Source organism: Rhinopithecus bieti, unplaced genomic scaffold (assembly GCF_001698545.2).
Source record: "Rhinopithecus bieti isolate Rb0 unplaced genomic scaffold, ASM169854v2 scaffold_56246, whole genome shotgun sequence".
In the NCBI taxonomy this organism is placed as follows: domain Eukaryota; kingdom Metazoa; phylum Chordata; class Mammalia; order Primates; family Cercopithecidae; genus Rhinopithecus; species Rhinopithecus bieti.
In genome coordinates, this window is record NW_016821943.1 from 49,375 (window position 1) to 72,932 (window position 23,558).

At 45.9% G+C, this 23,558-nt stretch overlaps 1 protein-coding gene across 1 annotated transcript in view; it reads right to left on the reverse strand.

Annotated features, from left to right (window-relative positions):
* Positions 1 to 23,531, reverse strand: part of ANKMY1 (ankyrin repeat and MYND domain containing 1) — a 50,706-nt gene extending 27,175 nt beyond the window's left edge. Inside the window, exons 1-4 of the mRNA XM_017860650.1 lie at positions 21,426 to 23,531; positions 20,751 to 20,913; positions 18,567 to 18,756; positions 16,926 to 17,069 (exon numbers count right to left, since the gene is read on the reverse strand). Coding sequence (XP_017716139.1) covers positions 16,926 to 17,069; positions 18,567 to 18,756; positions 20,751 to 20,896 — 480 coding nt within the window. The 5' untranslated portion in view covers positions 20,897 to 20,913; positions 21,426 to 23,531. The remainder of the gene's footprint in view (positions 1 to 16,925; positions 17,070 to 18,566; positions 18,757 to 20,750; positions 20,914 to 21,425) is intronic.
* Between the last annotated feature and the right edge of the window lie 27 nt (positions 23,532 to 23,558).

Consider the following 23,558-nt stretch of genomic DNA (forward strand, 5'->3'; position numbering starts at 1 on the left):
AACGAAGAGGAGGAAGGAGGGAAGAGCAGGAGAGGAGGCCAAAGGGAAGAGGGGAGGAGGGGAGGAGGAAAGGGAAGGAGAAAGAGGGGGACAGAGGAAGAAAGGGAGCCAATCCTCGCTTCCGGGAACCCAGCATCTCCCAGGCCTTTGCATGTGGGCAGTGGAGACCACAATGCAGGAGAGGAAGAAGGCATCCAGGAGGGCCTCACAAAACAACCAGTGAGGGGCCACTGCCAGGTGCCCAGGGCAGGGAGCACAGTCAGGGGCCTGCTGCCCAGGGGAGGCGCGTCTTCCTGAGATGGCATTGAAGGATACCTGGGGGGCACAGTGGGCAGAGGAGACAGCACAGGAAAAGGCACTGAGGCCTGCAACAGTGGGTGGCAGGGATGCTTCCCTCCCTGGGGCCCGCATTTTCATCTATGAAACAGGAATACTCCTATCTCAGAGGTCTCCACCTGATGTAGTTTGGATCTGTGTCCCCACCCAAATCTCATGCCAAACTGTAATACCCAGTGTTGCAGGTGGGGCCTGGTGGGAGGTGACTGTATCACAGGGGTGGATCCTTCATGAATGGTTTAGCCCCATCCCCTTGGTGCTGCCCTCATGATAGGGTATTCTCGCGAGATCCGCTTGTTTAAAAACATGTGGCATCTCCTCCCCCACTTGCTCCTGCTCCCACCACATGATGTGCCTGCTCCCCGTTCACCTTCCACCATCACTGGAAGCTTCCTGCAGCCGTCCCAGCCATGCTTCCTGTACAGCCTGCAGAACCATCAGCCAATTACACTTCTTTTCTTTATAAATTACCCAGCCTCAGGTATTTCTTTGCAGCAATGTGAGAATGGCCTAATACACCACCCATATAACACACCCGCCTGAGCATCTCCAGCTGCAGCCCCAGGCTGGGCGCTTGGGGGTGTGCGGCTTCATGAGGCCCCTGCCCACAAGCAGCTTGCAGCCCAGAAGAGGAGGCAGAAAACGAAATGAAGGAAAGCGTGCTCAGGCTAGCTTTGCTTTGCAAGGGAGTTGGGCAGTGGGACTGTTTCCAGAAGAGCCTTTGAGGTGGCTCAGTGGGGTGGAGGTGGAGATAAGTGACAGGTGAGGTGGGGCCATGGGCAGGTACCAGGCAGGTCTGGAGGGCCTGGTGGGCATAGCAAGGGGGCTGCACATTCACCCCAGGAGCTTCAGAGAGCCCCTGAGGAGGCGTAAGTCACTAGATCAGATGGGCCAGGAAAACTTGGGGTAGAGCAAGAAAAGGGGGCCATGGGCAAGGAGGCAGTAGCAAGAAAACAGCCCCCATGATTAGTGTTGAGGTCAACGGGGCTACAACCCAGACCCAGTGGTTCTGCTTCTGGGACCCCTTGTCTCATCCGGTGGTCCTGTGATCTCACCCTGCCTCCATTTGCTTTGTGATATTTTATTACCTTGTGAAGTATGTGATCTCTGTGACCCACACCCTATTCGTGCACTCCCTTGCCTTTTGAAAATCGCTCATAAAAACTTGCTGGTTTTACAGCTCGGGGAACATCACGGATCCTGCCGACATGTGATGTCTCCCCCAGACACCCAGCTTTAAATTTCTCTCTCTTGTGCTCTTTCCCTTTATTTCTCAACCCAGCCGAGACACTTAGGAAATAGAAAAGAACCCATATTAAACATCGGAAGCGGGTTCTCCCGATATCTCACGGCAGCCTGAGGAATGTGAGGTTGGCTAAAGTGATGAGGCCCAGAGAGACCAGCAAGAGGCCTCAGTCAGGCCCCCACCCTGACCCTGCAGCCAAGCCCAGGGTAATTGTTTCAAGGCATTTTGTTTTTCCTTTCTTTACCTACAGTTTCCAGATTTGCTGATAAGTTACCCAAAATGTTATCACAAGTTCCACAATGTGACCCTCACCTATTGTCTTCATGTATGTAGGATTTCTGATACAAAAAACAATATCCAGTCAATAGCTCCTGTGATTTTAATGAACCAATGTAAATTCTTGGTAGATAACTTAAGAACTTCCCCTTCTTTTTTCCTTTAAAACTTCACTTGTAACTGCTGCTAATTGGAGCATGTATTCAGGGCAACTTTAATTTATTTCTCTCTGGCTGCAGTCCTCAAACCTTGTAGTCCTCGAAACTCTACTTACATTAAATCTTGCCTCAGTCTCTTCCTTTAGGTTGACAACAGCCACTTGGTTAAGCAATCACCACATGACCCCACAGTCCCACTCCCAAGTATCTACCCAAGTGACACGGAGACCTATGCTTCATGTTGACATGTACAAAAATGACTAAATGTGTATGTGTATAATGGTGTTAAACCAAGTTCAGCCTAAAGTTGCCTCCTTACATATTTCAGTTTGGCGGAAAGGTTTTTCTGTACATCATGAACTATAACAAGAGGAGGTGTAAACTGACCATAGCCCACACCTGCACCAATCACTGAGTTTTGGCCAATCAAATGTAGCCACTGTTCAAACCACGTTCAAATAAGGCAAACACTGAGCTGCAACCAATCCAGTTGTTTCTGTATCTCACTTTTGTTTTCTGTATTTCACCTTCCTTTTGCTGTCTATACATTTTCTTCACCATGTGGCTGTGCTGGAGTCTCTCTGAATCTGCTGTCATTCTGGGGGCTGCCCGATTCATGAATCGTTCATTGCTCAATTAAACTCCTTTAAATTTAATTTGGCTTAAGTTTTTAACAATGGGATTATTCCTAACTGCCAAACACTGGAAACAACTCAAATGTCCTTCGTCAGGAGAATAAACCATGGTAGCTCCACACGATGAAAATGTGTTCAGCAATAAAAAGGAACAAACTCCTGGAACAAAGAGATGAATCTCAAATGCATGATGCTAAATGTCAGACGCCAGACTCAAAAGGCTGCACATTGTGTGATTTCACTGCAAACAAAAAATAAGATCCCAAACCCCCTGAACAGACCGACTGGACCCCCTCTTGGCCAAGGGGACCCCAGAAAAACCTGGAAAACTGCGTGCTTGGCCATAGCAGGAAGGAAAGTCACACATACCTTGCTATAACCCTCCCTTTTGGAGTTTAGACACAACTGACCAGCGCTAATGTCAAAATAGAGACAAGAAGGCTGACAAAACAGACGCTTTGTGGCCATAAGATACTCAATTATAAACAGAACCTGAGGCCAAGCACGGCAAGGCCACTGTTACGAGAAGTCAGGGACCCTGAACGGAGGGACCAGCTGAAGCCGCAGCAGAAGAACATGAATTGTGAAGATTTCATGGACATTTATGAGTTCCCCAAATTAATACTTTTATAATTTCTTACGCCTGCCTTTACTACAATCTCTGAACATAAACTGTGAAGATTTCACGGACACTTATCACTTCCCCAGTCAATACCCTTGTGATTTCCTATGCCTGTCTTGTCTTTAATCTCTTAATCCCATCATCTTCATAAACTGAGGAGGATGAATGTCGCCTCAGGACCCTGTGATGATTGCATTAACTGCACAAATTGTTTGTAGAGTATATGTGTTTGAACAATATGAAATCTGGGCATCTTGAAAAAAGAACAGGATAACAGCGATGTTCAGGGAACAAGGGAGGTAACCTTGAACTGACTGCCGGTGAGCTGGATGGAACAGAGTCATATTTCTCTTCTTTCAAATGCAAATAGGAAAAATATCGCTTAATTCTTTTCCTCAGCAAGGAACATCCCTGAGAAAGAGAATGCACCCTGAGAGTAGGTCTATAGACAGCCCCTTAAGGTGACCGCCTTTTACGGTTGAAGCTGAAGGGATGAAGTAAGTCCCGGTCTCCTGTAGTGCTCCCAGGCTTATTAGGACAAGGAAACTCCTACCTAATAAATTCTGGTCAGACAGGTTGTCTGCTCTCAAACCCTGTCTCCTGATAAGATGTTATCAATAACAATGAGTGTCTGAAACTTCATTAGCAATTTTAATTTCACCCCATCCTGTGGTCCTGTGATCTCGCCCTGCCTCCACTTGCTTTGTGATATTTTATTACCTTGTAAAGTATGTGATCTCTGTGACCCACACCCTATTTGTGCACTCCCTCCCCTTTTGAAAATTGCTAATAAAACTTGCTGGTTTTCACATGTGATGTCTCCCCAGACACTCAGCTTTAAAATTTCTGTCTCTTGTACTCTTTCTCTTTATTTCTCAAACCAGCCAAGATGCTTAGGGAATAGAAAAGAACCCATGATAAATATCGGGGTGGGGTTTTCCCCAATAGGCCACACCTGCAGACCATCAATCTTTCTATGCAGCTTCCTTAACTTAAAACATTCCCTTGTGCTGACTCCAAGTTTTAGATAGAGCCTTTAACCAACTGCAAATTACAGAGTCCCTGAATCCACCTATAATCTGTAAGCCTCCTCTTCCAGATATCCCACCTTTTGGACCTAACCAATGTGTGTTTTCCATGTATTGACTTAGGTCTTTGCTGTAGTTCTTCTCTCCCTTCAACATATAAGACTAATCTGACTGCCTCAGGCACACTTTGTCAGGACTCCTTGAGATTATGTTTCCCACTTTGTCAGGACTCCTTGAGATTATGTTTCCCTGAGCCATGGTCATGAAACTGACCCAACAGTCCCACAGGCAGTTTTTAGCATAAACACAGAAATTGACCCTTCTAGTCTTAAAGCTTGAAACTTTATGTGCTTCTTTCCTCAGGAAAGGAACCCCCGACCTCAAAAAGTATCCAAGAACTGAAATTCACCAGATCACTGCATCCAATGAGACTCCAGGCCCTCATTCACCATGATTGCTTCCTTACCCCTCCTGAGTTCCTGTTTTCTTGTCCATCGTTACATTTCTTCCCTACTATCTAAACCCCTAGTTCTAGTCAGTCATGGAGATGGATTTGAGACTGAGCCCCAGTCTTCTCAGCTGCAGCACCCGATTAAAGCCTTCTTCTTTTGCAATACTCCTGGTCTCAGTGACTGGCTTTCTGTGGGGTGAGCAGCAGGACCTAGACTGAACCTGTGGTGTTCTGGTAACTGATTTTGGTTCCCTGAAAGGGAACGCGTTGCTCGTGGATCAGCTGCTGAAGGCCTGAAGTCTCAGAAGCCCTCCTAAACAGACGCCAGCCCAATTCTGGCTGGAGGTACATATCTGTCTCTTTCTGGCCCCCTGCTACCCGCCCCAGAAGCATTCCTGATTGCCTCAGAAGCACTGTCTTTGAAATTTGACATCTGCATCAAGATAGGTGAGTCCAAATAGCAGGATCTGCTCCTCTCAATTTGGGACATTTTTAAAGGACATTCCATTTGTGGTTCAACAAGCCCAACTGACCAAGAGAGGAAAGCACCACAACTGTTTCAGTATGGACACTCCTGGGAGCTTGTTTGTAACTGTGTGTTGTGTGTGTGTCTGGGAAAGTGAGTATCTTTTGTGAGTGCCAGACAGCAGGTTCAGCTCTTAATTTGGGAAATTCCAAAGGAATTTTTGTTTGCACGGTGACCAAGCCCAATCGATGAAGGGAGGAAGCACCCCGACTGTTTCAATTGGGACACTCTTGGGGTTTCTTTCTTGCTGCAGCAGTTGGATTGTATTTTGGTGATTGTTTGTATGTGTGTCATAGGAAATTAAAATTCAGAAAACTGATAATCTTTTGTAATACTGTTTGGACCCAATATTCTTTGGAATTCAGAGTTTGCTGTTCAATGGGAAAGCAAGATGGAGTTCTGTGTGGCTTTTATGTTGCTTTTTTTTTTTTTTTTTTTTNTGAACTGACTGCCGGTGAGCTGGATGGAACAGAGTCATATTTCTCTTCTTTCAAATGCAAATAGGAAAAATATCGCTTAATTCTTTTCCTCAGCAAGGAACATCCCTGAGAAAGAGAATGCACCCTGAGAGTAGGTCTATAGACAGCCCCCTTAAGGTGACCGCCTTTTACGGTTGAAGCTGAAGGGATGAAGTAAGTCCCGGTCTCCTGTAGTGCTCCCAGGCTTATTAGGACAAGGAAACTCCTACCTAATAAATTCTGGTCAGACAGGTTGTCTGCTCTCAAACCCTGTCTCCTGATAAGATGTTATCAATAACAATGAGTGTCTGAAACTTCATTAGCAATTTTAATTTCACCCCATCCTGTGGTCCTGTGATCTCGCCCTGCCTCCACTTGCTTTGTGATATTTTATTACCTTGTAAAGTATGTGATCTCTGTGACCCACACCCTATTTGTGCACTCCCTCCCCTTTTGAAAATTGCTAATAAAAACTTGCTGGTTTTCACATGTGATGTCTCCCCCAGACACTCAGCTTTAAAATTTCTGTCTCTTGTACTCTTTCTCTTTATTTCTCAAACCAGCCAAGATGCTTAGGGAATAGAAAAGAACCCATGATAAATATCGGGGGTGGGGTTTTCCCCAATAGGCCACACCTGCAGACCATCAATCTTTCTATGCAGCTTCCTTAACTTAAAACATTCCCTTGTGCTGACTCCAAGTTTTAGATAGAGCCTTTAACCAACTGCAAATTACAGAGTCCCTGAATCCACCTATAATCTGTAAGCCTCCTCTTCCAGATATCCCACCTTTTTGGACCTAACCAATGTGTGTTTTCCATGTATTGACTTAGGTCTTTGCTGTAGTTCTTCTCTCCCTTCAACATATAAGACTAATCTGACTGCCTCAGGCACACTTTGTCAGGACTCCTTGAGATTATGTTTCCCACTTTGTCAGGACTCCTTGAGATTATGTTTCCCTGAGCCATGGTCATGAAACTGACCCAACAGTCCCACAGGCAGTTTTAGCATAAACACAGAAATTGACCCTTCTAGTCTTAAAGCTTGAAACTTTATGTGCTTCTTTCCTCAGGAAAGGAACCCCGACCTCTCAAAAGTATCCAAGAACTGAAATTCACCAGATCACTGCATCCAATGAGACTCCAGGCCCTCATTCACCATGATTGCTTCCTTACCCCTCCTGAGTTCCTGTTTTCTTGTCCATCGTTACATTTCTTCCCTACTATCTAAACCCCTAGTTCTAGTCAGTCATGGAGATGGATTTGAGACTGAGCCCCAGTCTTCTCAGCTGCAGCACCCGATTAAAGCCTTCTTCTTTTGCAATACTCCTGGTCTCAGTGACTGGCTTTCTGTGGGGTGAGCAGCAGGACCTAGACTGAACCTGTGGTGTTCTGGTAACTGATTTTGGTTCCCTGAAAGGGAACGCGTTGCTCGTGGATCAGCTGCTGAAGGCCTGAAGTCTCAGAAGCCCTCCTAAACAGACGCCAGCCCAATTCTGGCTGGAGGTACATATCTGTCTCTTTCTGGCCCCTGCTACCCGCCCCAGAAGCATTCCTGATTGCCTCAGAAGCACTGTCTTTGAAATTTGACATCTGCATCAAGATAGGTGAGTCCAAATAGCAGGATCTGCTCCTCTCAATTTGGGACATTTTAAAGGACATTCCATTTGTGGTTCAACAAGCCCAACTGACCAAGAGAGGAAAGCACCACAACTGTTTCAGTATGGACACTCCTGGGAGCTTGTTTGTAACTGTGTGTTGTGTGTGTGTCTGGGAAAGTGAGTATCTTTTGTGAGTGCCAGACAGCAGGTTCAGCTCTTAATTTGGGAAATTCCAAAGGAATTTTGTTTGCACGGTGACCAAGCCCAATCGATGAAGGGAGGAAGCACCCCGACTGTTTCAATTGGGACACTCTTGGGGTTTCTTTCTTGCTGCAGCAGTTGGATTGTATTTTGGTGATTGTTTGTATGTGTGTCATAGGAAATTAAAATTCAGAAAACTGATAATCTTTTGTAATACTGTTTGGACCCAATATTCTTTGGAATTCAGAGTTTGCTGTTCAATGGGAAAGCAAGATGGAGTTCTGTGTGGCTTTTATGTTGCTTTTTTTTTTTTTTTTTTTTTTGAGACAGAGTCTTGCTCTGTCACCCAGACTGGAGTGCAGTTGAGCCATCTCAGCTCACCGTAAGCCCTGCCCCCTAGGGTTCACGCCATTCTCCTGCCTCAGCCTCCTGAGTAGCTGGAACTACAGGCGCGTGCCACCACACCCAGCAATTTTTTGTATTTTTAGTAGAGATGAGGTTTCACCATGTTAGCCAGGATGATCTCAATCTCCTGTCCTTGTGATCCGCCCGCCTTGGCCTCCCAGAGTGCTGGGATTACAGGCATGAGCCACCACACTGGACCTAAGCAGGACTGGGCCGGATTAGTCTGTTTCAGGTGATGTTCTTCTGGGTTGCTGTTTGGCCCAAGTGCTCTTTGGAGTCTGGGGAGGTATGGCCTTTAAAAATCCAACTGCTGACCAGGCACAGTGGCTCACGCCTGTAATCCCAGCACTTTGGGAGGCCAAGGTGAGTGGATCACCTGACGTCAGGAGTTCGAGACCAGCCTGGCCAACATGGAGAAACCCCACCTACTAAAAATACAAAATTTAGGTGGGCATAGTAGCATTCACCTGTAATCCCAGCTACTCAGGAGGCTGAGGCAGGAGAATTGCTGGAACCCGGGGCAGAGGCTGCAGTGAGCCAAAATTGTGCCACTGCACTCTAGCCTGGGTGACAGCAAGACTCCGCCTCAGAAGAAAAAAAAAGGGGGGGCCAGGCACAGTGGCTTATGCCTGTAATCCCAGCACTTTGTGAAGTCAAGGCAGGTGGATTACAAGGTCAGGAGTTCAAGACTAGCCTGGCCAAGATGGCAAAACCCCATCTCTACTAAAAATACAAAAATTAGTTGGGCGTGGTGGCAGGCACCTGTAATCTCAGTAACGCTGGAGGCTGAGGCAGAGAATTGTTTGAACCTGGGAGGTGGAGGCTGCAGTGAGCTGATATCATGCCACTGCACTCCATCCTGGGCAACAGAGCGAGACTCCATCTCAAAAAAAAAAAAAAAAAAAAAAATCAAACTGCCATGGAAACTGCTTTACCCAAAATTTTGGTCCACGCCCTTCACTGGATTACCTATTGAGGCTAACAAAGTTCAGCCATGTAAACAAATTTGTAGACCGGTGAGTTTGTATTGCTATCTCATGGCTAGAGTTCAAAGGTAAAAACTATTGAATCTGTGTGTCTGTGTGTGGGTGTGTGCGTGTGTGTGTACATGTCTAGATGTGTTTATATATATACATTTATTATATGTTGAGTCTACCAAGTTGGTTTATAAAAAAAAAAGAGCACTCATAAATTAAGTCCAAGCAATTTTCAACTCATAAATTAAGTAAATTATTTAATTAGGTAAATTATTTACTTAGTTTTCAATTTCATTAATTAAGTAAATAAGTCCAAGCAGTTTTCATGAGACTTAAGTAAATCTTCACTAAACAAACTGGCTTTGAAATTATAGGTAAAATAGGCTGGGTGCGGTGGCTCACGCCTATAATCCCAGCACTTTGGGAGGCCGAGATGGGTGGATCACAAGGTCAGGAGATCAAGACCATCCTAGCTAACACAGTGAAACCCTGTCTCTACTAAAAATACAGAAAAAAAAAAAAATTAGCTGGGTGTGGTGGCAAGTGCCTGTAGTTCCAGCTACTCGGGAGGCTGAGGCAGGAGAATGGTATGAACCCAGGAGGCGGAGTTTGCAGTGAGCCAAGATCGTGCCACTGCACTCCAGTCTGGGCGATAGACCGAGACTCTGTCTCAAAAAAAAGAAAAAAAAGAAAAAAAAAAAAGAAAAGAAAAGAAAAGAAATTACAGGTAAAATAAAAATAGAAGTATCTTCAGAATTGTCAGCATATATTTTTATCTGGGTTTTATATTTGTCTTTGCTAGATATTTTGAGATATCAGGGTTTGGCATAGAGGTTATAAAACTATAAACCCAGCCAAAACAAAATTATCTTTCTGTGAATTTTTTGATAAGTATGACTAATTTAATGTTATTTTAATGAAAGCAGCTGAGTCTTCTGAGTTATTGGTGAAAATACCCATGTAGTTGGCCAGGCGCGGTGGCTCAAGCCTGTAATCCCAGCACTTTGGGAGGCTGAGGCGGGTGGATCACGAGGTCAGGAGATCGAGACCCTCCTGGCTAACACGGTGAAACCCCGTCTCTACTAAAATACAAAAAACTAGCTGGGCGCGGTGGCGGGCGCCTGTAGTCCCAGCTACTCGGAGGCTGAGGCGGGAGAATGGCGAGAACCCGGGAGGCGGAGCTTGCAGTGAGCCGAGATTGCGCCACTGCACTCCAGCCTGGGTGACACAGCAAGACTCTCTCAAAAAAAAAGAAAATACCCATGTAGTTAACTTTAAGGTTCTTATTTAGATGAATACTTAATATTCACAGGTTATAAAATGGTTAACAAGGAAATAAATGATACATAAAAATCTAGATAAATTGCTAAAAATAAAATGTATTTATATACATTATGTAAGTGCTATAGTTGAACTTTTGTGTAATTTAAAACCTTATAATTATTTTGATGTTCATTAGATACCCAAGTCATTTCCAATTAAGAAGAGGTTATGGTATGGGGAAATATGTTTCTAAAAATTGTGGAACTATTATCTATAAAATGCTAATATCTGATAGTTTAGGATTTCTTGCTTCCTAGGGTTTCACTAAAATGTAAGGTTACTAAGAATAAAAATTATAGTTAATTATAATTCTGTATATAAAATATACCAAAGAAGATGTGCTCTTAGTGAGAAAAAGAAGAATTTTGTCCAACTCAAAAGTTATCTAAAGGTTAATTCAAATTATAGACTTAAAAGGTTATTTATGAAACAAAGTAGAAAGGAACCAGTAAGTAGGGGAGAGAGATGTGAAGAAAGTGACGGATATGAAGATATATTTTTGTTAAGGAAGGTTACAAAGAAAAAATAATTTTCACAAGAAAAAAGTCTTGTATGGCAAATTTTGTCCTAAAATGATTGGTTACTTAAAAAAGAAAAGAAAATTTAGGAAAAACAAAGTCCAAGCATGTCACAGATGGTCTGTGTAAAGCATATGTAGTTTTTTCCTGTTTCTGTGTGTGTCTATCTTCATGAATATGCAGAGAAAATAGAAAGTTGAAAAAGTTTAGATAGTAAAATATTCTTTAAAACCTGATAGAACATTGGAGAAGTCTGGCTAATTAACATTGCTCAGAGTTAAAGGTCTTACTCTTGATGAAGTAAATTAAGAAATATTGCCATTAAATACATTAGCGGTTTAGTAATTTTTTTTTTTGGGGGGACAGAGTCTCACTCTGTTGCCCAGGCTGGAGTGCAGTGGCGCAATCTCAGCTCTCTGCAAGCTCTGCCTCCCGGGTTAATGCCATTCTCCTGCCTCAACCTCCTGGGTAGCTGGGACTACAGGTGCCCGCCACCACGCCTGGCTAATTTTTTGTATTTTTTTTTAGTAGAGACGGGATTTCACTGTGTTAGCCAGGATGGTCTCGATCTCCTGACCTTGTGAACTGCCCATCTTGGCCTCCCAACGTGCTGGGATTACAGGCATGAGCCATTGCACCCAGCCAGCTATTTTTTTTTTTTTAATAAGAGTTAAGCATGAAGCCAGATTTAACATGGAGCCAAATAGCATGTAAATACCTACATTGCTTTGTTTCACACTGTATTTGCTCTTCTGCATAGATAGGTATTTACTGGTCATGTGCCTGAAGTGAATTTCTTAATAGCACAAAACATATAGTGGTGTTGGCAGCCTTAAAGACATTAATTTGTGTGCAAGGAACAAAATATTATGTGCTCTTTTAGGCTATGGGTAATACTGTAGCATCCAAGGTCAACTGATAACTGAGTAGGAGAAAGATCTGGGATTGGTTTCCTGTTTGTTTTTGCTTTTGATTTTCAATTATTTGCTCTTTGTTTGCCTTTGGGTTTTACTTATGTATACACATATATAAAACCACTGATATTTTTTAGTTTTTTAATGGAAGGCTTTTATTTTGTTCTGTGAATAGTCACTTTATTTCTATGTATTTCTAACAAGTCATCATTTGTTCTATTTATTTAGAATTCCTAAGCTACCTTTGTCAAGCCTGCAAAAATTGATAGAGCACACCAGCCAATTAAAACATGGTTGATTTTGTTTACCTTGAATGATCTGGAGAAGACTTTGTTTTACAAGTTCTGAGCAGATAGTACATACACTATTTTGTTACTTGAAAAGTAGGTGAGAATAAAATGTTTAAATGTTATTTATTTCCAAGGTCATTCAATTTAATCAATTTGAGTTGGTTTCCAATCTTTCCTTTAAGTAATGAGAAAAAAAAAAAAACTGTGATGTGGGTACAAAGTTTTAATGTTTAGGAAAGATTGGCCTTGTCCTTAAAGAAATTATATTAATTGGGATTTTTCTCAAACTAATTTAGTTGTGTTTACCATTATTAAAACTAAGTGACATTCACTTGGATTAAGTAATGATAATTAAAAAGTGAGAGTTTCTAGTGATTTTTGATCCGAAGCCATTTATCACTGATGGGCCTTCATTTGTGTACTAACAAAGTACGCACAAGTGTTGCACTGATTTGAAGATTTTAGTGGTGCAAGTTACCTAATCAGTTGTTAGTACTGTATCTAGAAACCAATCTTGTAAATATGTGATGATATCCTTTTAAAATAGCTGAAAAGAAGTTATACAAAACTTTCAGAACCATGTATTAAGATGGATGTGCTTGTTCTTACTTTGTCACTGTTTTGTTATATAATATTTAAGTGAAAGGAGATTAAAGAAAAGGAAATTAATATTGAATTTACAAAATTGATGTTTGTGTTTACCATCATTTTAACCCATTTCCCATTTAGGAAAAAAAAAAGTGCAGCTTGCTGCCAACACTCATTTAATTTTACATAAACATGCTCTTTGAGGGTGAAGCAAATCTGATTTTCAATGTAAAAATAAAATTAAAAACTCTTCTTGGGTTATTTCTAAACAGAACTTGTCTCTAATTCTAATGTATATGATGTTACATTAGGATTACAGATGAGTATTCTTGGGGCAAACAGTAAATAGGTTAAATAATGGAAAGAAAAGTTAGTTGTCTTACTTTGGTAAGTTTAGCATAGGACTTACCACACTTTGATGTTTTCAGTTACAGTTCTGTCCCTAGAGCGCTAGCAACTAGACATATGCAGTGAGCAACCTAACTCTTTAATACAGTGGTTTAAAGTATTGCAGGCAGTAACTCAGACACCAAATCACAGTGTTTTAATTTGTAACATATTAGAGGGAATGATAGGACTTTCTGCAGTATAAATATCCTATTGAGTAATCCTTATGCTATTAAGTTACAGGGCTTTGAATCCTGGGTCTGAAGAAGGCACCAACCCCTGCTACATCTTTAGTATTGACACCAGTTGAAGCCTCATCTTTAGACCCAGGAGGAGACAATCAAAATGAACTGCTTTCATGAGACACGGCCAGAAATCAAAACTGTTCAATCCCTCTAGGCCCAGGGACTATTGCAGAAGCAGTGGGTGCATAAGATTTTAAGGGCTGATTTTGAGAAATAGTATTAGTTCAGAGTTTTTCTATAAATTAAACATTAGTATCAAAAGTGCACTAATGCAAGACCAGTGTCTGGGCCCATGTGTCAGAATAACATGGTTTCCTTGGAGCACTGATCTGGTCTTTCATAGAAAATTGTAAAAGATTATAAAAAGTATATAGAAATCTTACCTTATGGTTAAACTGATTAAAATTAGATAGATTTGTTTATAAGGCTTTATTAAAATTAACTTTAATATTAATAATACACCATACAAAGGTAAAATATGGTTTTCTCTTTTGAAAATTTTTTCATGGAAGAGATGAGATTTTTGTTTACCTTTTGAGTAAAACTACAGAATAAAAAATAGAGGGAGAGAGGGAGACAGATTTAGTTGGTCTCATGCTGTGGTTTTTTTTTTTTTTTTTTTTGACAGAGTCTCACTCTCACTCAGGATGGTGTGCAGTGACACAATCTTGGCTCACTGCAACCTCTGTCTTCCGGGTTCAAGTGATTCCTGTGCCTCAGACTTCCGAGTAGCTGGGATTACAGGCATGCGCCACTACGCCTAGCTAATTTTTGTATTTTTAGTAAAGATAGGGTTTCTCCAGGTCGGCCAGGCTAGTCTCAAACTCCTAACCTCAAGTGATCCACCCGCCTTGGCATCCCAAAGTGCTGACATTATAGGTCATACTGTCTTTTGTTCAGGTCTTATTGTTCAGGAAACTGAGTATGCTATCAAAGAGAAAATGTTTTTGTATTATAATTGTGGCTAAATACCTGTTTTATAGTAACTTGTGATCCTATTTTGTTATATCAAGTGTCTTAAACCTTAAACAGGCTTTTCAGCAGCAAATTTTCAAGTTCTAAATTCAGTATTTTTGTTCTTAAATTAACTTTTCTTGGATATTAGGCTTCCTGAAGTCCAAGAGAGACATATTAGGCTTATTTGTTATGTTAGAATTACACAAGAAGCATGGTAAATTGTGAGGTAGTATTTAACTTTCTTTGCGTTATATTTATATACATATGTTATTAATACATGTTCCAGGATTTATGACATTCTTGAAATTCTAATATGTCTAAATATATGTTGTCAGTAAGTTAATGATTATGTTATTATTATGTTAAATTGTTATATGACACAGAAATGAACAATTTTCTTGTCATCTGTGTCTTTGACTATGGCTGCTTTAAGACTTCTGTCATCCACAATTGTTGTTTTGATTTGATCTTTCTCAAAAAAGTGACTTATAATCAGCTACCATCCAGGGCTTGCTTCTTTGGGAGAGTTCATGAAAAGGACTATTGAATTCAGGTTTCTAATAACTTTGGAGATTGTGCCATTGGATGACAGAGAAAACTTCCACTGCACTAATTGGAAGGCTGATGTGTTCATACACATTGCTAATCCAATATGATGGAGAGCAGGAGTTGATTGCATGGAGTGAGCTAATGGAGGACTGTAATACTTTTTACGTTTTTTTTTTTTTTTTTTGAAATATTGCTGATTCTTCTTTTGTCTTTCAGAGTCAGGATAGTTTTTTCTTTTGAGATATTTATAACCTTGAAATATACTTTAAGTGTACTGAGTATACATTTGTAAACAAAATTTGAGTCATATTTCTCTCTCTGCCTAATTTTCCAGAATTTTAAACTATTTGTGAATATTCTTAATTCATGGCAATGTGTTAGTTTGCATATGTTTAATAAGAATCTGTTTTATTTTATAATGAGACACAGTTGGAGGTTATTTTCCCAAGGCTTTGACTGAAATGGCCTTGTGAGAGGTTCCAGTGAAGCCAGTTCAGGATAGCCTATGTGAACCATGGTTCTTGCTGCACTTTGTGTGGGTAATCAGGGCACTAGAAAACTGATGCTTATTTTGCAAGTAGGTTGTCCTACTGTGATTTATCTTTGATGCAAGTGGGGGAATGGAAACAGAAAGATTGTCTTTTAGAAGAAAACTCTAGGCCGGGCGCGGTGGCTCAAGCCTGTAATCCCAGCACTTTGGGAGGCCGAGACGGGCGGATCACGAGGTCAGGAGATCGAGACCATCCTGGCTAACACAGTGAAACCCCGTCTCTACTAAAAAAAAATGCAAAAAACTAGCCGGGCAAGGTGGCGGGCGCCTGTAGTCCCAGCTACTTCGGAGGCTGAGGCAGGAGAATGGCGTGAACCTGAGAGGCGGAGCTTGCAGTGAGCTGAGATCGGGCCACTGCACTCCAGCCTGGGCGACAGAGCGAGACTCCGTCTCAACAAAAAAAAAAAAAAAAAAAAGAAAAAAAAAACTCTATATTAACCTTTGATTCCTAAGTGACCACATGGTCACCCATGGTATGGAGCTGCCCACAACGCCTCTCCTCAGCACGGAGCAGCCAGAAAGATCCACGACCTGATTCCCCATTTGAGGAACTGATAAATAAAAAGGGGGGACTGAAACCAGCCCAGTAATCCTACAGAGAGTTATTTCCAGATAAACATAAAAACTGACTCTTCTGGTCTTAAAGCTTGAAACTTAAATTTGTTTTATCTGAGTTCCTTCCTCAGGAAGACCTTCAGGACTCTCAAAAAGTATCAAAGACCTGAAACGCAGTCTCAAAAACTATCAATGAACTAAAACTCACCAGATCATGGCATTCAATGTGACTCCAGGCCCTTTGTTCACCATGATTGCTTCCTTGCCTATACCAAGTTCCTGCTTTCTCACACATTATTACATTTTTTCCTTGCTATATAAACCCCTAGTTTTAGTCAGGGAGATGGATTTGAGATTGAGCTCCCATCTCTTCAGCTGCACCTGCCAATTACAGCCTTCTTCCTTGGCAATACTCATTGTCTCAGTGACTGGCTTTCTGTGCAGGAAGCAGAAAGACCTAGAGCGAACCCCTGGTGTTTCAGTAACAGCCACTCATATTGGCTCAGAATAAACCTCTCTAAAATATTTTGCGGAGTTTGTTTTTTTCTGTTGACACCATTAATATGGCATTCTCTCAAGGGCAAAATTCTAGGCCAAAATAGATCAGCCACAGTTTGTTGGAAGGAGACATTTATGACAAAGGCCATGGCAATATTTTGGGGGTGATGGGACTTTTTATATCCTGACTGCAGTAGTAGTTTCACAACCCCACAACTGCCAAAACTTTCAGAACTATATATTAAAAGGGGGGAATTTTACTGTAAATTATACTGTAATAAAAGGGGGAAAAGGCATCTGTATTCGAAAGACCAGGCGTGTTATCCATTTAAAAAGGCACATTTCAAACATGATGTGTACAGTGATCCAGTTTACATATTTAAAAATAAACACGTGCATTTCTTACATCTAAAGAATAGATAACGATTTGCTGGTATCCCGCTGGGGAGTAAAATACAAGGAGGCTTTTATTTTCTGTCTATACCCTTATTATTGGTACCATTTTAATCATTAAAAGTAAAAAAGTTGCTTGTAGTTAAATAAACTTCCCCAGTACCTAAATATCTTTTTGTCCAGTGGCCTAGACACACACAGCCGCTTTGCCCCCAACCAAGCACATGGCAGCCCCCTCACCTGGAAGAGCCGTGTCTTCATGTACATGGTGCCGTAGCCTTCCCGGTGGCTGAGGTAAAATGTGCCCGTGAAACTGGAGCCATCTGGCCACACGTAGGTACCCAGGCCATGGCAGTGGTCCCGGTAAAACTGCCCATGGTATGACTGTGAGATGGAGAAGTTGGTGAGAAATTGCTGCTCTTCCAGAACCTGACGGGATGCCCTTGAGGCCAAGCCACCATGCCTGGTTGGCAATGAATGGGGACCACCCGGGGCTGTGGCAGAACTCAGGGGTGCCTGGCATGCAACTATTAGAGTTGGCACCTGAAGCACCCAGAGGGATTACCAGGCAGTCAACCCGACAGCCAGGCTCCCTCTCTTCTCCGCAGGTGGGGGACTGTGGGGAGGCTTAAAACTGCCTAGACATCCTGAGTCAGGAGAGCACAGACCTGCCTTCTCCCTGGTGACCTTGACTTTAGGTTTGGGGGGTCCTGTCCCCACTCAGGAGCCCCATGCTGCTGAGCTCCCTGCTAGGTTCACAGGTGACAGGCTGGCCCTGGAGGTTGGCTTTGGGCCCCGGTGGGCACAGGGCAGGACTCTGATTTATGCCTCTTCATCACTGGTTGGACACGTGAGCTCCACAAACAACAGGGGTGAGTGTGTCAGAGACTACCCCTCTACCAAGGCCCCCGGAGGGAAACAGAATGTGACATTCATGACAAGGGCTTCCAGCCAGGAGACCCTCATGCTGAGTGCCAGGCACCACGTTTTTCTGAGAAACAGGATGGGCCTGGAGTGCACACACAGCCATCATGCTCACAGTCCACCCAGACCTGACCCCGACGTGCAGAGCATGGCAGTTTTCACAGCTTCGTATCCCTTCCCTTTCTTCTGACAACAGATATCCTCTCCCTACAGAGAGGATTCCCCAAGGGACCCAGCCCCAGAGCCTGGGCCAGGCCTGGCCATCCAGAAGATGCCTTACCCCTGCCCCACCTTGATGGATTTGACCAGTTCATGCATCCCCAAGCCAGACCAGCATCCTGCTGGGGCCTTTCTCTTTCCCAGGGGTGTTAGATGCCACCCCCAGGAGCTGGGCAGATGGAACAAGGTCAGTCTTAGAACCCCCTCGTGGAAATGGAAAGAGAGAGGGCCTAGTTAGATCATTAGAACTCTGGATCCAGGCAGGCCTGAGGCTACCTCACCCCTGCACTTTCCATTACAAGCACCAACAGAGGCCTTTTCAGTTTCAGCTGCATTGAATGTGGGCTCAGGACCTAGCCTGGGGGTGCAAAACTTGTCCTCATTTTGTCTTTTAGAACATTCGCTGCCTTCTGCTTAAGCCTAGACACAGGTAGTTTCACCAAGGTAAACGTACGAGTTGCTATGGTAATTCATAATTTTAAAACGTTTGCCCAGAATAAGAACTTACCTTCTTAAGTCACAGCTTCCTCATCCTGCGGACCCCAGCAAACCATGGGTGTGATTCTGGAAGCTGGGAAAGATGCTTTTCTCTGGACATTTCTCAAGAAGGAAAAACTTTAGCCTAGCATCCTTCCTATTGATGGGCCTAAGAGTTCCTGTCCCATCACTCCTGGAAGGAGAAAGGCCAGCCACCAGAGGCTCTGGGGGAGGAGTCGGAGAAAGTGTGGAAGCAGTTACCTCGCCTGTGGGCCAAGAGAATTCGCCATATCCAAGCTTCATGTTCAGCCCAAACTCCCCTCGGTATATGCAGCCATCCTGCCACTCCTGCACACCCTGGACAAGCTGGATGTAGGCCTCCTTCAGGTCCTGCGCCCTCAGCGGGCCCTCAGATTCCTCCTCTTCCTTCTCAGAGGATGCTGAAACATCCCTAAAAGGACAGGAGCAGAGGGAGGGAAGAGCGAGATGGCTGCAGTGCCTTCAGTGAGTGCTGAGCACAACCCCTGAGCACAACTCAACATCTCATTTCATCCTACAGCCCCGGGACAGGTGCTGCTGCATCCCCACTCCACAGGAGAGAAAACCAAGGCACAGAGGGTACAGCGATGGCCCAAGGTCACAAAGGAAGTGGAATGCATACTAAGGCGCCAACGGATAGGGGAGATGCTGCCAGGCCCGTCGGCCTGTCCAGCCCAGGCCTGCTGGCAGCATCTCCTGAGATCGACGGCCCTCTGTCCCACTCCAGCTGCCTGTAGGACATGAGTGCCCACAGCAGGGTCCTCATTCAAGAGCCAGCAGTGCCAGCCCCAAGCTGGACAGAAAGAAGACTGCCCATACATGTGGACCCATGGAAGGTCGGAAGGCATCTTGAGAAGCAGCCAGCTCATACTAGGATGGACAGGTGGATGGGTGGACAGATGGATGGATGCAGGGCTGGGGAGTATGCTGCAACACAGGGGAGCACAAACCAGGGTGGATTTGCCATAACTCACAGGGCGTCCACAGATGGATGGGGCATGTCAGATCCCCCACAAATGGACAAGGTGTCTCAGACCACCACAGATGGATGGGGTGTCTCAGACCCCTACAGAAGAACAGGGCGTCCCAGACCAGCACAGGTGGACGGGGTGCCTCAGACCATAAAAGATGGATGGAGCATCTGAGACCCCCACAGATGGACGGGGCATCTCAAAGGGCCTTCCGTTCTCAGCTGTGCAGGGCGAAAGTCCCTGGCCAAGGTGCTGGCAGTGTCCCTGCCTAGGGAGGGTCCTCTTCCTGGCCTGTGGAGCTGCCTTCTCATTGGCTCCCCATATGGTAGTGAGAGAGGATGGGGGAACTCTGGGCTCTTCCGCTTCTCATAGGTACACTCATCCCATCATGGGCTCCATCCTCACCACTCCATCTAAACCCAGCCACCTCCCAAAGTCCATTGTTGGGAAAAGGGCTTGTGGGAAAAGGGTTTGTGGGGTGCCTGTATCAACTGGCCATGAAAATATGGGACAGTAAGTTGTGGAAAGCCACAAGAGGCCTCTGAGGAGGAAAGCCTCCTAATCGCCATCATGTTCCCATGCTCAGAGCAAGATCCGGTCTTTTATCTGTAAACATGGTGTTCGAGGAGAAAGACACTCCTTTGAAGCACTGGAATGTGGGCAGACGTGCAGGCTCCTAGTGAAGCCGCTCCCACTAGCTACTCTCCAGTAAGTTAAAGATATGTTGTTTGAGCACAAAGGAGATTCATTTAAACTGCTACTCCTATAGATTATGTGTATGACGCACTGCCACCCTTTCACAGTTTCACCCTGAACATCTGCTTCTCAGATCTAAGTGACTGTAGTCAATAAATAGCGTGGAGACCAGAGCTCTGAGCCTTTTGCAGCCTCCATTTTGCAACTGGCCCCCTGGCTCCCCACCTTTCAACTCTTAACCTGTCTCTTTTCAATCCTTTGTCTCCACCAGAGTTTGGGTACCCTACGGGTGGCGTTGAGGCTGGTCCTCAATACCCATCACACTGGGCCAGGGCTGGGACTGAGGTTTGGAGGCCCACAAACAGGGACAAGCACGATGGGGTGACAGGGACCTCCTGGGATGCTGCAGTGAGGCTCCGGGGCAGCCCCTGGCTCAAAGCAGCCCTTGCTGTGAACGACAGAGCTGTGAAGCTCGTGAGGGAAACGCCCCCTCCCTCCACTAGGCGGCGACACGGGTGGCAGAGCGCGCAGGCAGGGCCAGGAGAAGGTTCCCATGACCATCTGCTGTCGTTTTCCTCAGTGGCTGCTGATACAGCGGTGAGGCTTTCGGATTTCTCCAGAAACTAGTTTCTCAGGGAGTAACACAGTTCAGCGATTTTTACTGCTTGCCTTAAGGAGAATCCCGGCTAACCCCAGGCCCCAGGTCAGGGTCGGGCCTCCCTGCCAGAGTCCCCCGCACCGTGTGGCGAAGACAGCGTCATTCTTCAGGGGCCGCAGTTCCTCGGCAGCGGAGGTCTCGCCGCCCTTCCCCTCCAGCGGGCGCTGGGGGCTGGCAGCCCCGGAGACTTGGTCGTCTAAGCTAAAGGAGGCACGGCCGCCTTCCATGTCTGTGGTCTTCCAACCTGGAAGCAACGTCAGGACCGCACATTTGCCCCCAGGGCTCCCGCCGGGAACTCGGAGAGCGCCCAAGGCCGCCCCCGCAGCCCCTGCGCCTCAGAGAACCCAAGACCCGCCCTGAACCGCGCCGGAGCCTGGGCCGCCACCCACCGGCCCCGGGCCACCATCCCTGGGGGTCCTCAGGGAGGCCAGTCGGAACCATGGGCAAACTTCGCCCGCGTCCCCAGGTGTCCCTGTCCCTTCGTGGGCGGGAATCACAGCAAGGGCGGTCGCGGTCACGTGGCCGGGCCAGGCCCGCGCCCACTGTCGTCCAAGGAGCGCCGCTTACAGCGGGTCTCAGCCGCGGGCCTCGGAAGCCAGAGCGCTCGGGAGACGCCGCGCTCACCTAACCCCACGCCCCCAGCCCTTCGGCCCCTCCCCGGGGTGGGGACGGCGAGCCTGGCCCCCACCCACCGCCCCACGGAGCTCCGAGATCCCCCTAGCCCCGGCTCCCAGCGCCCCTGCCGCGGGACCGCACCAAGCAAGGCTCGGAGAGCTCGCGTCGGACAGCACGGAGACCGACGGGACCGCAGCCACAGCGGACGCCAGCGCTCCCGCCCCGACTGCTCGCCAGCCCTGCGCCTCCGGAGAGCGTCGCGTTTCCCCGGAGACAGCCCCGCCCCGTGCCCGCGGCCACTCTCCGGCTCCACCAATCCCAGCGCCAGGACGCACCCGTCCCCGCCCCCGGGCGTGCCCGCCCTCTGTGACTTCAGCGGCTCCGGTCTCGACCGCCAGCCCGGCCTGGGTCCCAGCCTCCGGCTTACGCGGTCAGCCCGTGGGCTGAGTGCCCCTGGTAGAGAAAGCGCTAAATTCCCCCAACACTCCCGTGAAGGCGGCACGGGGAGCGCCGTGGGACACCTGAGGAAACTAAGGCCCAAGTGTTAACTTGCCCTGATCACCTGGCACGTGGAGCCACAGCTTGATCAAGCCCTGCCTGATTGCAGCCCCAGCCTTTGTCCATTCGGTAAATGTGGAGGGCGCAAGGGGAGCTCGAGGCCTGCGGAGGGAACGAGATGAGGGAGGCCGCAGGAGTCACCGCAGAGAAAAAGGATTGGCTGTCTTGGACCAAGGGTCTTAGGGAAGGCCTGCTGGAGAGAGCATTCCTGATGGGGCTTCACAGGATGCACAGCAGCTCTCTAGGCTACAGAGCGCATTTCAGGAACTGGACTGGGATGTACAGAGGCACCACGGTGGGAAACAGCTGGGCCTTCCTGGAAAAAGAGGAGAGGCTCTTGGAGGGGCAGGGCTTGCGTTTCTCAACACAGACTGCCTGTGAGAACAGGGCAGGGGGTGTGAAGGGCCGATGCCCTGGCCCTCCCCACTGACTAACTTTCCAGGGACTAAGGCTGGGCCAGGATTCTGGGGTTCTAGGGGCACTGCCTCCACATGCCAGTGCCTGTCTCTGAGTTCACTTCTCTCTACTGTAAAACCCCATAACACGACCCAGTACAAACAACTCAGAAAAATGTTTCATTAAAAGTTCACCATACTACATGCATGCACTCTAATATTTTCATGTAGTCTATTTCTCTAAAAACTAAAATGCTTATCATGACCCACAGAATTGATTTCACAACCCACATTAGTTGTGAATTACAACTTGCTAAGGAGTCAGAACCAACATGTAGAAATGCTCCGTTCTTAGCAAGTACATTCTGGTTACACTGTGGGGGACTAGCACCAAGTCCAGGAGACAGAGGCTGGCCCAGACTGTGTGTGGCAATGAGGTGCAGAGACATTTAGGATGAATTAGCTCAATGGTGTGGGAGCATGATGGTTCAAGTAGCAGGCTTTGGAGCAGAAAACCCGCCTCAACCATCCTCCAACCATAAAGGGTGATGATTCATGAAACAGTCCACAAGGAGGGACTTCAGGTTTTGTTCGATTCATTTAAGTGGCCCAACAGTGGCATCAAGGACCTTGGCTCTCCCATCTCCTCTGCTTTCACCCAAGCCTGGCTTCCCCTTATGGTCATGAGAGAACAGAGGAGCCTTCCAAAGTGCTCTCTCCATGGGTTATTAGACACCAAGCCCATTCCCAGAGCAGTCACAGGAGTGTGGCCTTTACTTTTGGCCAGAGAAGAGCCAACTCCTAGAAGGTGGAGGGAGACAGTGTCCCAACCTAATCAATGGTTCCCATGAACTATGGGGAAAAAAAGGGAATTCCACTCCTTCTCCATCCCAGGAAAGCTGGAGTCCTTCCTTAGGGTGGAGGAAGTGGGAAACAGATGCTGTTAAGACCTCCACGGAGGTGATGTCTGGAGCTGCAACCGGTGAAGACCTGGCTGCAGACATATTTGAGTCTTTAGCTCAAGAGTGAACCCCAGGCTGCAATAAAGATCTGACAGTTACCAGTGCTAGATGGCTGATGGCACAAAGCAATGAAGATAACCCCGAGGGAGACTTCTAAAGCTGAGACTTCAATCGCTAATGTCTGCAGGGCTGAGACAGTTGCTTCTCACTGTATCCATTCCCTGAAATTACCAGACGTCGGAAAAATTGAAGGGATCTTAAATGGCAACTTCATGGACATTAAGTGACACTAAATTTTTTAAAGTTACAATGCTGACCCCAATAAATTACTAAGATAGAGCAAAAGGAATAGTGTGGTC